Genomic DNA, 16,350 nt, shown 5'->3' with positions numbered 1-16,350 from the left:
TATTATTATTGTTATTCTAATTGTTATTGTTATTTTTATTGTTATTTTAGCTCCAAAAGATGCATTTGGCTTTATTTCCGGGGGAAACACGGTACCGGAGATGGTGAGAGACCAGCCCCTGCCACCCTAGCCCAGCGCCCTCGCCAGTGCACATCATCATCATCACTATACCTCTGGTATGGAGCAACATGACCTCTAAATGTCACTGGTAGGAGAAGGGTAGGTGCCCCTCTCCTGATTCCAAGCTCCCACAATTTTGGTTGTCTAATATGAGAAATGTGGGCGACGAAAGAGCAACACTAAATGCTTAGAAGCCTCTCTGGTGCAAAATCCAGCCAAAATATGTATGCTGTTTAGGATAGGTAAAGGTAAACGTTCCCCTTGCACATATGTGCTAGTCGTTCCTGACTCTAGGGGGCAGTGCTGATCTCCGTTTCAAAGCTGAAGAGTCAGCGCTGCCCAAAGCCGTCTCCGTGGTCATGTGGCTGGCATAACTAAATGCTGAAGATGCACAGAATGCTGTTTCCTTCCCACCAAATTTTTCTACTTGTATTTTTACATGCTTTCGAACTGCTAGTTTGGAAGAAGCTGGGACAAGTAACGGGAGTTCATTCCGTTACGCGGCACTAGGGATTTGAACTGCCAAACTGCCGACCTTTATGACCCTGCCATTTAGGATACTTTGTATAATTTTAAGAGCCTTGCTTCCAGAGAACAACAATCAGCTGCCTATGGAGATTCTCAGTCTTTTAAGAGTTAAGTGTTCAGAACTGGAGTTGATATTGATGAGTTGATAGTGGTGATAAAGTCACAACAATAATTACAAGTCATCTTTCAACTGGCAAACTTTCGTTTAGTGACTGTTCAAAGTTACAATGGCACTGAAAAAAACTTATCACTGTTTTTCAGACTTAACAATTGTTGCAGCATCCTCAGGGTGGCATGATCAAAATTCAGACACTTATCAACCGGGGCATATTTATGACAGTTGCAGTGTCCCAGGGTCATGTGATCACTTTTTGTGACCTTCGGACAAGCAAAGTCAATCGGGAAGCCAGACTGAATTTACAACTGTTTTACTAACTTAACAACTGCAGAGATTCACTTAATATCTGCAGCAGGAAAGGTCCTATAATGGGGCAAAACTCACTTAACAACTGTCTCACTTAGAAATAGAAAAACATTGGCTCAATTCTGATTGTAAAGTGGGCCGTGGTGGCTCAGCTTACTGAGCTTGCCGATCAAAAAAGATTGGCAGTTCGGTGGTTCAAATCCCTATTGCAGCGTAACGGAGTGAGCTCCCGTTACTTGTTCCAGCTTCTGCCAACCTAGCAGTTTGAAAGCATGTAAAAAATGCAAAAGCCTCCCATGCCCCACCGGAGCATCCCTGAAGCCCCCGGAGCGCAAAAAACCAGCCCTACGGGGAAAGTTTGGGGATGGACTTCTGGTTTGCTCATAGGGCCAGTTTACACCCTCCGGAGCCTTCAGGGGCCTTTCGGAGGCTTCCCCGAAGTCACTTCCAGTTTGCTCGTAGGGCTATTTTTAGTTCTCTGGAACCTTCAGGGAAGCCTCCTGAAGGTCCCTGAAGGCTCTGGAGGACCAACAACTGCCCTATGAGGAAACCAGAAGTGACTTCCAGTTTCCTCATAGGGTCGTTTTTAGTCCTCCGGAGCCTTCAGGGAAGCCTCTGGAAGGCCCCTGAAGGCTCCGGAGGGCTTAAACCGGCCCTACCAGCAAACCGGAAGTCCATTCCTGAACTTCCGGTTTGCCAATAGGGCTGTTTTTTTGCACTCCAGAGGCTTCAGGGAAGTTCCTGTTTTTGACCTCCCCAGGCTCCTATAAAGCCTGTGGAGCCTGTGGAGGGCAAAAAAGCATGAAAAAATGGGGGGGGGGGGCGCATTGCATTATGGGTGCAGCATGCCCACACACAACCCCTCTGCACTCCCCTCCGCTTATGGCATGCGAGACCGCCTTCTGCCAATTACCTCCCTGCGTCCCATCAGATCGCACAGGGTAGGCCTCCTCCGAATCCCATCCGCCAGTCAGTGCCAACTGGCGACTACGCGGAGGAGAGCCTTCTCAGTTGCAGCTCCGACGCTATGGAACAATCTCCCCGTGGAGATCCGCACCCTCACCACCGCCCAGGCCTTCCGCACGGCCCTTAAGATCTGGCTATCCCGTCAGGCCTGGGGATAAAAAATCTTAGTTTGTCCCCTCCCGAATGATGAATGAATGTTGTGTTCTATTTTTTAATATTATGTATTGTTTTATGTCTTTTGTCTTTGTACCCCCCTTTCCCGTGTTTTGTAAGCCGCCCTGAGTCCCCTCAGGGAAAAGGGCGGCCTATAAATTATAATAAACATTCCCAAACATTCCCAAACATGCGAGCCAAAAAAAGTTCGCCATCGGTGCCCTATACTGCTTGAGCAAGTCTTCTAGCCCCAGCCCCCTGCTCAAACAGTAGATCCTGCCTATACCATTTCAGACAAGGGGTTATTCAATCTCTTCTTAAAAGCCTCCAGCAATGAGGGGTTTATCACTGAAGAAGTTCAGAGCAATGTAACTATTATTCCTTCCTACAATTTTACCTTGTCAACCACTGTCCAATCCACACTCCACTTATTTTACTGAGTCATAAGGAAAATTGAAGAGTGGGGTGGTGGTGGTGGTTTCCAAGCAAGAAACTCAGTTTCAATTCTTAAAGGCAGAAAGGAAAATTTCCCTGATCTGGGTGCTTTTAAACCAGTGGTGGGATTCAATTTTTTTTTGCTACCGGCTCTGTGGCTATAGCTTGGTGGGCATGGCATGGCTTGGTAGGTGTGGTATGGCTGTGTGGGTGTGACTTGGCACAGGAAGGATACTGTAAAATCTCCATTCCCTCCCCACTCCAGGGAACGATTACAGCAAAATCCCCAATTCCCTCCAATTAGCTGGGACTCAAGAGGCAGAGAATAGTTGGTCAGAAATGGTATTTAATAGTTCTCGAAGCTACTCAAAATTTCCGCTACCAGAGGTGGCACGCAGAGCCCTCTCTGTGGGCATCTGCGCTGTCGCCAGTTGCACTTCTGGGTTCCGTCACGCACAAGCACACCAGCCAGTTGGCCTTCGCGCATGTGTGTGACGGAACTCAGAAATGTAGCTAGCGGCTGTCTGCATGCAGCCAGCCACTCTCTTCCAGGTTTCATTGCGCACAAGCACGAAGACCAGCTGGCTGGCGCACATGTGCACAATGGAACCCGGAAGTGAAGCTGGCTGCCTTGCGCATGTGCACTGGCCATCTGCTCACTTCTGAGTTTCGGTGCTCTGCCGTGCACGCTAATATGTGCGCGCACACATGCACTGCTTTGGCAATCTGTGCCACAAAGGTTAGCCACCGCTGCTTTAGAACAAAGCCATGAGAGCATTGTATTTTACATTTCCAGAGCACATATCCCACATATTCAGCCCTCCGTGGATCAAATACTTACTGGGGTATCCGTAAGTTACTCTAGGATAGGAATGGCATATGTTCGGCTTTAGTATTTTAGTGCTAGTAAAAACTTTTAAACCCAAGCCCTGTCAAAGGAATGAAGAAGTCACAGTGAAACATTTCAGAAAGCATGAACATTTTTCTTAAAAGTCCAAGGTGAAATTCCAATTTTCTTGCAGCTGAACTCAAGTCTTGTGACTTTTTCAGCAACTGCCTGGAAATAATTTACTTCTGTAAATCAACTAGTCTACAACCCGGGATTTCCAGGTGCCGTTATCTAATCAATCTAAGGTAATGGCTCAAATCAGATTCAATGCTTAGAACTTTTTGGGAGGGGAGGCATCCATCAAGTGATTTTGGAAACAGTATGGAAGGAGTTTATCCTCACTTGTATCAAGGTAGATTTTTTTCAGCCTAAATTATAATCCTGAACTTCCAACAGGTTTCTGGCCTCCTGTTAAACCAATCCAACCTTACTTCACTGTTTGAGATCAGCTAAGCAGTTTAGTTCTTATCAATTGCTTTGTTGTTGTTGTTAATTGCGAAGTCATGTCCAACCCATCGCGACCCCATTGGCACCGTTCCTCCATGCCTTCCTGTCCTCTACCATCCTCTGGAGTCCATTTAAGCTCACGCCTATTGCTTCGGGGACTCCATCCAGCACTTCATTCTCTGTTGTCCCATTCTTCTTTCGCCCTCAATCGTTCCCAGCATTAGGCTCTTCCCCTATGAGTCCTTCCTCCTCATTAGGTGGCCAAAGTATTTGAGTTTCATCTACAGGATCTGGCCTTCTAAAGAGCAGTAAGCCTTGCTCTCCTCTAGGACTGACCGGTTTGATCTCCTTGCAGTCCAAGGGACTCACAGGCATCGTCTCTAGTACCAGAGTTCAAAGGCCTCCATTCTTTGGCACACAGCCTTTCTTATGGTCCAACTTTTACAGCCATACATTGCAACTGGGAAAACCATAGCCTTGATTATAGGCATCTTTGTTAGCAAGGTGATGTCTCTGCTTTTTTAGTATGCTGTCTAAATTTGCCATAGCTTTCTGCCCCAGGAGCAAGCTATCAATTGCTACCCTGCCTCTATTCAAACCAGGAAACTGAGCTAAGGGTTTTTGTCTAAATCTCAAGAAATCTCAATACTAAAATGAGCTTGAAGAGGGAGTGACACATTATTATAGAATAAACTGGAAATTTCACCTTCCAGAAGCAGCAGAGAAGCTCACCTTAAGAATTTTGGAAACATCGGCTTCCTCATGAGAAAAAGGGATAGGGCGATAACGGATACCACCCACTTCAATATTTTCCATTTTGATGCACGGCTTCCATTCATTTTCAAAGTGTAGCTCATGTGAAGAAGAGACTGGTAGCAATGCATAGATCTGAAAAGAGAGACATTGCAATTCAGTAAATCTGTCCATCTCATGCGGGATCCCCAGAGAAGAGCAACAAAGATGATTACGGGACTGGAGACTAAAGCATATAAAGAACGGTTGCAGACATGTTAGACTTACACAGTTCCTACAACCGTTCTTCATACGTTTTAGCCTCCATCCCCTAATTATTTTTGTTGCTCTTGTCTGCACTCTTGTTAGAGTCTCAACATATTTTTTACATTGTGGCGACCAAAACTGGATGCAATATTCCAAGCGTGGCCTTACCAAGGCATTATAAAATGATATTAACACTTCACGTGATCTCGATTCCATCCCTCTGTTTATGCCGCCTAGAACTGTGCTGGCTTTTTTGGCAGCTGCTGCACCCTGCTAGCTCATATGTAAATGGTTCTCCACTAGGACCCCAAGATCCTTCTCACACTTACTACTGTTGAGCAAGGTGCCACCTATACTGTACCTGTGCATTTCGTTTTTCTTGTCTAAATGTAGAACCTTACTCTTTTCACCATTGAATTTCATTTTGTTAGATAGCACCCAATGTTCAAGTCTGTCAAGATCATTTTGATTCTTAAGCCTATCTTCTGGAGTGTTGGCTATTCCTGCCAGCTTGGTGTCATCTGACTTCATAGGTTCTCCATGTGACTCACCTTCTCATGGGAAAGCTCAGCTTCAGGTTTCAACAGAAAGATACTCTGGTCAACAGCATTGAAAGCACAGAGGGAGCCAGGGGAAGCAGCAAGATGGAGTTGAGTTTTCTGGCCAGGCAGGCCTTGTTGATCAGAGAACCACAGTCTGGCCTGCAAACATAAACCAGATCTTTGAAAAGGGCTTTTCTTTCTGCTAAATGGAATAAGAAATGGAAATACAACATGATCCACTTGGTCAGGAAGGCCTAACAGAGACTCCATTTTCTTAGGGTCTTGTGTAAAAATAGGGTGGAACAACAACCGATGACGTCCTCATTTATTGCATCACGGTATGGCATGCTGGTCTGATAGCCACGGATAGAAAAACGTTACAGAGGGTGGTGAGCACAGCACAAAACATTGTGGGCTGTCCCCTAATGCCCCCTAGGTCAGATTGCTGCCTGAGAAGAGTGAGGAAAATCCTCAGGGACAACTCTGAACAGCACTTCTTTACCCTCCTACCTTCGGGAAGGAGATATAGAAGCATAGCCAGCTGCCCAAACAGGCTGAAGAACAGTTTTTATCTGTGGGCTGTCAGACTCCTCAATACAAAATAACATCATAACTACAGAGTATGATGGACTTGCAGGGCCGGCACAATGTGTAACATGTTCACACTGGTGTAATGGGACTGGGTGTTTGTTAATATGATTTACTGGGTTAGGGATATTTTTTTTCTTTTTGTCTTCACTGTGAATTGTGTTGGGGGAGGTGCACTGAGGGAGCTCAACTAATCTCATTGTACATATGTTATGCACTTATGCAATAACAACAACAACAACAACCCCACCTCCGAGGAGCTTTACCTTGTTGTGGTGGAGGGGCTTGCATGCTCTAATGATCCTAAGGGCTATGCTGAACAGGTACAACCATATCAGACAGGTCTTAGGTGAAGGGCCAGACAAAATTTGCTCCACAACCCATTCAAATATGGTGAATACGGAAAAAATGAAATTTATGCCAGCTGAACCGTCTCCTGGATTAACAAGGATTCCATTGGATGCTATGGCTCCGGGGCATTCTGTGCAAAATGAGCTACAGGGCTCAGCTCCCTCTGCTAGGCAACCAGGGCATGGACCTGACAAGCTACTGGAAGAAAAAGCAAAAAAGCGAAAAAACTGGACTAGGGAAGAAAACATCTCTATTATGAAAGCTTACTATCAGTCTGAGCCAGCAAAACGTGGATTTCAAAAACGAATGTATCAGATTTGGAAGGTGAACCACACGGACTGTGATATCAGTGAACAAAGGCTAATGGACCAACAACGTGCAATTCTAAGCCACAAATTCTTCACTACAGCAGAATTAATAGGAACTGAAGAGAAAGCAACTAATGGTCTGAATATACCAACAAAGAAGAGTAACATCAAGAATGATTTGCAGACTCAAAAGCAAACTGAGGAAAAAAGGGAGGAAGAGGATGCTGAAATGGATGAAGATAAAGAACAAGGAAGCACTGAAGAACAAACACCAACAGATATTGCTCAATTAGCTGAGAAAATAAAGCATCAAATGAAAGATGCTGAAAGAACACATTTGCCAAAGCTGAACCAAGTGAACCGGAAAGAATTGAGAAAGGTACTAAAAAAGGTCAATGAGGCTGTGCAAACCATTCAAACCACTACTTTAGCTGAAGCAAATCAGCTGATGTATGCAGCAGCCTTCATAACCACCAAAGAATTGGGTTTGAAAATACAAAAGAACCAAAGAGGCAAGAAGAGGAAGCCTAAATGGAAAATTTGGTTGGAATTGAAGATCAAAAACCTTCGTGGAGACTTGAGCAACTTGAAGAACCTAAGGCAAGGTCAGCTAAAGAACAAGCAGGTCAAAAGCAGCCTGGAAGCAAGATACGATTTGGAGAATAAAGAGATTGTGATAGTAATTGAAGAGCTGAAGCAGAGGGTTGTTGCTGTTGCTGAAAAGATTAAAAGATATGAAAACCGAGTAACTCAATTCAAGGAAAACTCACAGTTCAGAGCAAATCAGAACCAGTTTTATAAGAGCTTAGAAAGTGGAGATGGAGTAACAACAAATGAAAAGCCTGATAAAGGGAAAGCTCTGAAATTCTGGAAGAATTTGTGGGAAAACAACAAGAAGCACAACAGAAATGCAAATGGATCAAACAGATTGAGGATTCTATTAAAGTGCATAAAATGTAAGATGTGAAAATAACAAAAGAAATGGTGCAAAGACAGCCCAGCCCCCTGCCCAAGCATGAGACCTTACACCATTTCTGACAAATGGCAGTTCAATCTGTTCTTGACAGCCTCTAGAAATCTCTCCTTGATCAGTTTGCATCAATCATTCCTTGTCTGGCCTTCAGGTGCCTTGGAAAATAGATTGACACCCCACCCTCCCTCTTTGTGGCAACCCCTCAAGTATTAGAAGATTGCTATCACGTCTCCCCTGGTCCTTTGCATTATATTTTCAAATGTCTTCTTTCAGGCTTCTCTTCTGCTTGATTTGTCCAATGTACACATTTTTCCAGCATATTCCTAGTAAATGACCATTAAATCTGGAGGTCTTCTTGTTCAGCCCCCTGTTCCAAGGTCCCTTCTTATTCTGTAATACTGTAAATCTATGCTGCCTTTTCTGTGTGCTCAGTCCAGGTCAGAAGGGAAGCCCATTAACCACATGGTCAGTATGCTATTTACGAAACATGATTAAAAGTGGCCATTTTGTTTCTTCACTTACCTTGTTGGGGAAACACTTTTCTACAGTGAAATCTCTTGAGTGAGCAACAAGTTCTCCGCTGGGCAAAATGGTGTAGAGGAACAAGCGGGTTATGGGTGCAGTGTCAACATCTACCAAGAGATCCAAAAGGAAGTCGCCTTTGGGTTCTAAAGCAAGAAAATCCCAGGTGGAGGAGAGGGGGGGGGGAGGGAGGGAGGGAGAGGGAGAGAGATTGAAAAGGGGAAAGTTAGAAGGAATTAATTCCAGTTGGAATACATCAAGCAACCACAACAGGTGAGGAATGTGGGATAGAAGTGGATCATGGAAGAATCAGGAGCTGGAGGGCTTCAACTGCTCTCTTCTCCTTCATAGTTGCATGTACTTGCCTTAGCCATGAATAAGCAGGTGAATCTCCTTCTAGTAACATCATCTACCACACAGGAGGGCAACAGACATAAAACACGCCACGTGGCACGTGCCATGGAGCCCTTTGCTATCTTAGAAAGTAAGGATGTTGGCTCAGACCCCTGTGTCAGTGCTGTTAACATGTTTCCCGGAAAATAAGACTCAGTCTTATTTTCTTTTGGGCTCCAAAATAAGCACTAGGGTTTATTTTTGGGGGGTGTCTTAATTTTTTCCCCATTTACGAGAGGCCCACTTCTTCTGTTTGTTTGCAGTGAGGCGGGAGGCCGTGCCACCGCAGTGAGGTGCAGGGAGATGGAACTGCCCCACATGCCCTGCACTGGCTTACTGTAGCTCAGGGCCCTCACACCCAGGCTATCCATGACCCAAAAACTCTCTTGCCTTGCGGTGGCAGCTCCAGCATATCACTCAGTCTCCTGCTCTATTGGGGTCATGAACAAGCAGAAGTGGTCCAGAGGTGAGGCAGTTTTTGGGGTGTGGATAGCCTGTGTGTGGGGGCCCTGAGCTATGGTAAGCCGGTCTGTGGCTTGTGGGGGGGGGCAGCTCACCTCGCCTCATGGCCGCAGCACCCCTTCCTCCTCACTTCACCATGTGTTGGCAGCACTGCAAGTAACCAGATGGAATGGGCAGGCTGTGCAGGGACTTAAGTAGGGCTTATTTTGGGGATAGGGCTTATATTAGGAACAATCACAAAAAATGCCTTGGCCTTATTTTCAGGATAGGTGTTATTTTCAGGGAAATACAGTAGTAGTGCCTCTCCAGCAGTGGTGGGTTTCAAATTTTTTTAGAACCTCTTCTGTAGGTGTGGCCTGCTTTGTGGGAGTGGCTTGCTGGCCATGTGACCAGGTGGAAGTGGCCAACTTGTAAAATGTGGTGAAACTCACTTAACAATGCTCTTGCTTAGCAACCAAAATGTTGGCTCGGAAACTCTGGCATTTGAAGCACGCAAAGTCTTCAAGCTCTCAAGTTACAAGAGCCAAGGTGGCGCAGTGGTTAAATGCAGCACTGCAGGCTACTGCTAGATCAGCAGGTCAGCGGTTCAAATCTCACCGGCTCAGAGTTGACTCAGCCTTCCATCCTTCCGAGGTGGGTAAAATGAGGACCCAGATTGTTGGGGGCAATATGCTGACTCTCTGTAAACCGCTTAGAGAGGCCTGAAAGGCCTATGAAGCGGTATATAAGTCTACTGCTATTGCTATTGCTATTGCTATTACCCTTGCACCCCTAACCCTTTACAAAAAAACCCCAGGGGTGTTCAAACTTGACAGCTTTAAGACTTGTGGACTTCAACTCCCAGAATTCCTCCTCTCTCTCTTCAACTTGATGATGTGCGGACAGGCAGAGAGAGGGAGCTGGAACTGGTTCTAAAAGGCACTGTAGATTTGTGGAACCTCTTCTATAGAAAAGGTTAGAACTATCAGGAACCCACCCCTGATCTCCAGGGTCTCTGCCCCCTGGAGAGGCACTACTAAGGGTTGAACTTAGAGCCTTTTGCATGCCAAGAAGTTGGGAGCTCCACTCTCTTCCCTCCCTTTCATCCTCCTGCCTTGCATGCATTTGCTTTCCTCAAAAGCAAAGTCACATTTAGCATGCTAGGCAGCTGCTCTGAGAGGCTGAACCTCTATGCCTCTCTGTGGATCCCCAAGAAGGGCTTGTCCGAGAAGAAAGGGTAGTAGGCAACTGGTCAGCCTGGTGGCTGCAAAAAGATATCACCGTGACACTCAACCAAAACTCAGGATGAAGGAAGTAGCTGCAGAGATTTGGGAGGAATGGCCTGATCATTCTACCCCACTGTCCCCATCCTTTCCTCTGCTCACTGGCAAGGCTGGCTGTAAGTACCCACAATCCTTTCTCTGCCAGTCTGAAATAGGATATTTCAACCAATTGCAAAGGGCAAAACTTTGCAGACAAGCAAGGGGCATCCAGCATTCAGCAAGGGAGAATTGGATTCCCTACAGATTGACACACTTCAAGCCCAGCACTTGAAATGGTAGTGACAAACACTCCAGGGAAGCTTTTTTCCCAAGCATGGAGGGGAATGCAAACTGGTGGAGGGAGCATTTACCTTTTCCCTGGATTGGCTGTGTGTGAGTCCCAGATCGTTTGATGTCTCCCTTAGTCATCACCTAGAAAAAAAAAGAGCAATTCTTGCAATGCAGGTCAAAAACTGGCAGCGGATTGATGGAATGGTGGCAGCAATCACCTTTTCTTGTTTGACTGCCTTCTGTCAATACCCTTGATCAAGATACTTTCAATAGTCCCCTGAAGTTGGGCAAGAGGGTTTCCAGTCATTTAGCAGCAAGCAACTCATCAACAGTAGCGTGAGCCAAAACAGTACTTGAATTTAGTTTCTTTTTAAAAGCAGCCAGTCCTCTGAAATTCACTCTAAAACCACAAGGGAAGAAGCTGAAGATCTGGGGCATAATGACATCCTACTCACTAGGACCCATAGCTCCTAAAATTGGTATAAGTGCAATCTCCGCCTTCTAAAAGGTTTCCCAATTGGGATTTACGCCATTGGTGAAATCTAAAATCTTACTATTCTACCTAAGGTTGAATCTTCATTAATCTATATTTACATTATGTACTCCTAAAGTATATCCTTGCTCCAGAAAAAAAGAAAATACCTTTGTTTTCCAACTCACCAAATAATAAAAGATAATTTCCTTCTTCACCGCATTTGGATCCAGGATAAAATGCACTCGAATTTGCTCTGTGCTGCCACAGCTAAATGTTTTTGGCAGAGGGTCAATGTGGAGGTAACTTTGACTTGGTGAGTAAAATCGGTTTACTGTGTGCGAGTCACGCTGATGATAAATGGGGACTGAATGTTCACAGCTTTCATTTTCTTTGTAAACGGCCTGTTTATAGAAAGGGAAAGAAATCACTTTGCTTAAAGAACAATATATATGGGCATACCAGCTGCTTTGACAAAACACCTAATCATTCCCCTGGTTCAGCTGATAAGGAAGGAGAGCTTGTGGCTTAGAGGTTAATATAACTGCCTAATGAGCCAAGGTGGCGCAGTGGTTAAATGCAGCACTGCAGGCTACTGCTAGATCAGCAGTTCAGCGGTTCAAATCTCACCGGCTCAGGGTTGACTCAGCCTTCCATCCTTCCGAGGTGGGTAAAATGAGGACCCAGATTGTTGGGGGCAATATGCTGACTCTCTGTAAACCGCTTAGAGAGGGCTGAAAGCCCTATGAAGCGGTATATAAGTCTACTGCTATTGCTATTGCTATTGCTAATATGTAAAACAGCCCAAGTTCAAATCCCAGTAAGGGGATTGGCTAGCCGATGAGAGCTAAATTGCTTGAAATAGATCTATACTACTCTCCATTTATTTATCAACAAAAGAAGACACACACACACACGCACACACACACACACACATTCAGTTATTAAGTATAATTACTTCATTTAGTAATTATATTTGGTGATATTGATATGAAAATGATGTGAAATGAAAGGTGATATGAATCTCTATCTCTATCTATCTATCTATCTATCTATCTATCTATCTATCTATCTATCTATCTATCTATCTATCTATCATCTATCTATCATCTATCATCTATCTATCTATCTATCTATCTATCTATCTATCTATCTATCTATCTATCTATCTATCTATCTATCTATCTATCTATCTATCTATCATCATCTATCTATCATCTATCATCTATCTATCTATCTATCTATCTATCTATCTATCTATCTATCTATCTATCTATCTATCATCTATCTATCATCTATCTATCTATCTATCTATCTATCTATCTATCTATCTATCTATCTATCTATCTATCTATCAAATATAATTACTGAATGAAGGAAAGAGCTAGACCAGTGTTTTTCTCGCCATGCTGACTGAGGAATTCTGGGAGTTGAAGGCCACAAGTCGTAAAAGTGCTAAGGTTGGAGACCCCTATAGACCAATAAATTCAGGTCAGTACCCTCTTTCCTCAAAAATAAGACCTCCCCAGATAATAAGCCCAATTGGGCTTTTGAACTTAAATAAGCCCTCCCAGCAGCCATGAAGTGACCATGCTCGCCACTTCCTGCACCTCAAAAATAATAAGACCTCCAAAAAATAAGGCCAAGTGCTTATTTTGGGGTCAAAAGAAAATAAGACCCTGTCTTCTTTTTGGGGAAACATGGTAATATTGCAGGGATGCGTACAGCAAAGTATGAGGCAGCAGGGCAGGTCCCTCCTTCATTATGAGATGGCTGCGGGGAACAAAAAATACATTTTGCTGGATTTCTTTACCCTGCAACAGAGCTCCAAGGTACACAAGAGTGACCCCTTTGTATGTTGTGCATCTGAAATACACATCCAGCAAAACAACTGTTATGTGATGAAGAGCAGAACTGAAATACATGCTATGAATGTGAGTGTCCTACAAGAAAAAAAAGAGGAAGTTCTCAAAGCTGTGGGAAAATTGGAAAATGGCAAGGCTGCAGGCGTAGATGGTATAGCGGCAGAAATTTTTCCAGTATGGAACAGGCAATCTGCTTATGTAATGGCAATGCAATTTGTTGAATGTATGTGAAGACGACATCTGTGTCAAACAATTGGAGAAATATTGCTATTGTTCCCCCATTTCAAAGGGAGGGATAACGAGCAAATGCAGAAACCACAGGGGGATGCATTTGTGAGTTCTCCCGAAGATGGTGCTTAGCAAAATTTGGATTGAAAAGGGCACAACCGGGGATTGTTTTTCACTTCCAAATACTCACCTGCAAATTGATGGACTCCTCTGTGAAGTTAGATGTATCTATGGAAAACTGTATTCGTCCTTCCTCATTGGTTGTGTACCTGGCTGTGTATTCCACAGAAGGTACTGTAACCGCAATGCTCTCATTAGCCATTGGCACATCCATACCATCCACCAGTTTCATCTACATGTGGAAAAAAAAATTAACCCACATCCAATGATTTTAGATTTGAACTCTCATTAAGGGCATATCTGGAGGAACAAAAGTCAAGCTGGTGGGCTGTGACCATGCCATCAAAGCCTTGCCTGGTTTTTATGTGTGTTGCACATGTGACGCTTGTTAAAAAGGGCAAGGACTTTGACGCCTGGCCACCATCTTGCCTTTTTTGACTTACCTATGAATATTCATTGTTCAAGGGCCTTAACAGCTTTGTGGGTCTTCTTATGGGGCCCTCTCCTAAGCTGAGAAAGGCCAGGATTCCTGAGAGGGGGGGGACTGCTAACATAGGTGGAATATTTATAAAAATAACCACCACCACCCCAAATCTCACCCCAAATTTTAAAGGCTAAAATTATTGTGCTAAACTCCCTTGGGAAGATCACTAAAGGAATTGTGGCAGGCTATATATGATCTTTGGTCTGTCCTTTTTTTCACCCCTCCTGTATTGACTACAGAATTTAGGGGCTCTTCTGTGAACTCTGGGTGGGGAGGATAGATAGCACTTGAGGTTGTTGAGAAATGCCACCTGTAAACATTTGCAAGAAAACAACCAAGCAGAGAGCATCGAGGACCCCTCAAACGCCATCTCCTTGGACTTGGGCAAAGAGCTACTGGTTGAAAATCAATGTTCAGCTCTTCCCCACCACCAGTCATCTCTTTCCTGCTTCCTTACCTGCAGGAAAAGGGGGATCCCAGGCTTATAATAAGGCTCTGCGTTTTCAAAACTCAGTTTGCTCACTGTCGAAGTGATGGTTATGATGATCACACTTGTCCTTACCACCCCTGTCAAAAGAGAGGAAGCATTGAAGAACATGGGAAAGGCAGAGGCTTAAGAGGCAGCATGGGCAGGGTGGGGTTTAGAGGATATTGCCATGCACTTCAAATCCACAGGCTCTGAGTTAGCAACAGGTGTATACAGTGAGCTCCCCCTTCGGGAGATGTGCAATGGGGAGCCAGAAACCAGTCTTATCTATTATGCTCTCACCTCTTTTGGAACTGCCCTCCAGACATTAGCATTGATTCTTCCAGTTAACACTGTATTCAAGAGGCTAAAATCTGCAGGAATAATGCTAATGCAAATGAAAGTAAATATGCATGTCCCGGGATAATATTGCAGGATCCAATCTGGGTTGGTCACTAGGTCCAAAGATTTATTCTTCCAAGCTTTCTGGCTCATGCTGGAACCTATCATCAGGGTACTTCTGTTTCTCTCTCCCTCTCCAGAATATGTGCTTTGGGCTGCTCAATTTATACAGTTCCCAGCTGTGTGTAGATTTTAGTTATTAGGTCATTAATGACTGACAATTAAGTCACTAATTTTGTTCTATGTCACAGTGTGGCATATTTTTGTATAATTTTGTAAGTGGATGCGTAGAGTAAATCAGAGTAGAGTAGAGTAGAGTAGAGGAATAGAACAGAACAGAACAGAATAGAATAGCTTTATTGTCACTTTGAATGTACACAAATTGGCATATATTAAAATGAATTTTTGTTGCATGCAGCTCTTAAAGGGTCACCACCTCCGATATACACTACATAAATATGATAAAATAAATAAATACAGAATTATGCATATACCTACATATGTATATTATATGACACAGAGACACAACACAGTCCAGTTCAGATGTCTACAAGTGCATGGCGAGAAAAATTAATCTTGTGAGTTTACCAAATGGATGGCATAGGGAAGAAAGCTGTTACAGAATTGGATAGTCCTGCTAGAAATATTTTGAAACCTCCTCCCAGTGGGGAGCAACAGAAACAGACTGCAAAGTGGGTGTCAGCTTCTGCTTTGCTATTGCTTCAGCTGCCATGAAACGGGGAGGGAGGGCATGGTATTTGGGAGGGGTTACTCATTGTGCTGGTGGAAAGTTCTGGAGTTCACCGACTGATCGGGCTGCGCATGCGTGGGTGTTTCCAGCCAGGTCTAATGGCACTGACATTCCATCTTCGTGATGCCTTTTGAAGTTATCTTGCACCTGACATTTGGAAGACTTATGATTGGGCTGGGACTGTGATGCCAAGGGGTGGGGAATGGGCTATTCTATATATCAACTGCTTTCGCGCCTAATTAATCAGACTTCGCTATGCATTGCCTTTAACCATTTTTAATTAGTAAAAGTACATTTGATTTCTACGCATGGAGTCTCATGGTCTTTTTTTCCTAATTAATTAATGGAGAGGAGCTGACAGTTAGCGAAGTCTCAACAACACCTTTCCAGGAGACTACAATCTACCGTGGAAGGTGCAAAATTACAAGGAGACAGAACAGAAAAAAAAATGTCTTCGCCAGCCAGCGATGGAGAAAAGGACAAAGAACCCACTGATATCTTGTTTCCTGAAGAATTGGCTCAGCTGGAGATATCGAGCCCTGCTAGTCCCCCCCGTTGGTCTTTGTCGGTGGGACAAAGAGAGGAGGGTGCAAACTGGGATGCGGCCGTTACCAGAAGAAGACACCAGGAAAGGCCGTTTGAGGCGGGAGCCGAACGAAGACCCCAGGAAAGAGATCAACCTGATTACTTGGAACAGAGGTACTCTGGGCAAAGATTTGGGGAGGGTGAAGAGGCCGAGAGGGGTGTGGAGGCTCTAACAATGCTTTGAGCTCTAAGCACATAGTACTTATAAGCAGAATCCTGAACAGTGGGAAGCGAGCTTCCTATGATCTTCTTGAGTGTCCTTACCTCTTTCTGTATGGACCTTCTATCTGAGGCACTGCTGCATAGCAATATCTACTAGAAAGTGGTTGCTTTTATGTTACCAAA

General features: G+C 44.3%; 1 protein-coding gene across 1 annotated transcript in view; it reads right to left on the bottom strand.

Annotated features, from left to right (window-relative positions):
- LOC116503326 (alpha-2-macroglobulin-like) overlaps positions 1–16,350 on the bottom strand; it is a 78,232-nt gene that overhangs the window by 38,328 nt on the left and 23,554 nt on the right. The window contains exons 10-17 of the mRNA XM_032209660.1: positions 14,259–14,368; positions 13,388–13,549; positions 11,293–11,508; positions 10,713–10,773; positions 8,246–8,391; positions 5,513–5,662; positions 4,695–4,850; positions 3,468–3,555 (exon numbers count right to left, since the gene is read on the bottom strand). Of these exons, the coding sequence (XP_032065551.1) occupies positions 3,468–3,555; positions 4,695–4,850; positions 5,513–5,662; positions 8,246–8,391; positions 10,713–10,773; positions 11,293–11,508; positions 13,388–13,549; positions 14,259–14,368 (1,089 nt within the window). The remainder of the gene's footprint in view (positions 1–3,467; positions 3,556–4,694; positions 4,851–5,512; positions 5,663–8,245; positions 8,392–10,712; positions 10,774–11,292; positions 11,509–13,387; positions 13,550–14,258; positions 14,369–16,350) is intronic.

This window comes from Thamnophis elegans, chromosome 2 (genome assembly GCF_009769535.1).
Source record: "Thamnophis elegans isolate rThaEle1 chromosome 2, rThaEle1.pri, whole genome shotgun sequence".
Lineage (NCBI taxonomy): Eukaryota > Metazoa > Chordata > Lepidosauria > Squamata > Colubridae > Thamnophis > Thamnophis elegans.
Note: the sequence above shows the minus strand (reverse complement) of the source record. Positions and strands in the feature narration are given on the sequence as shown.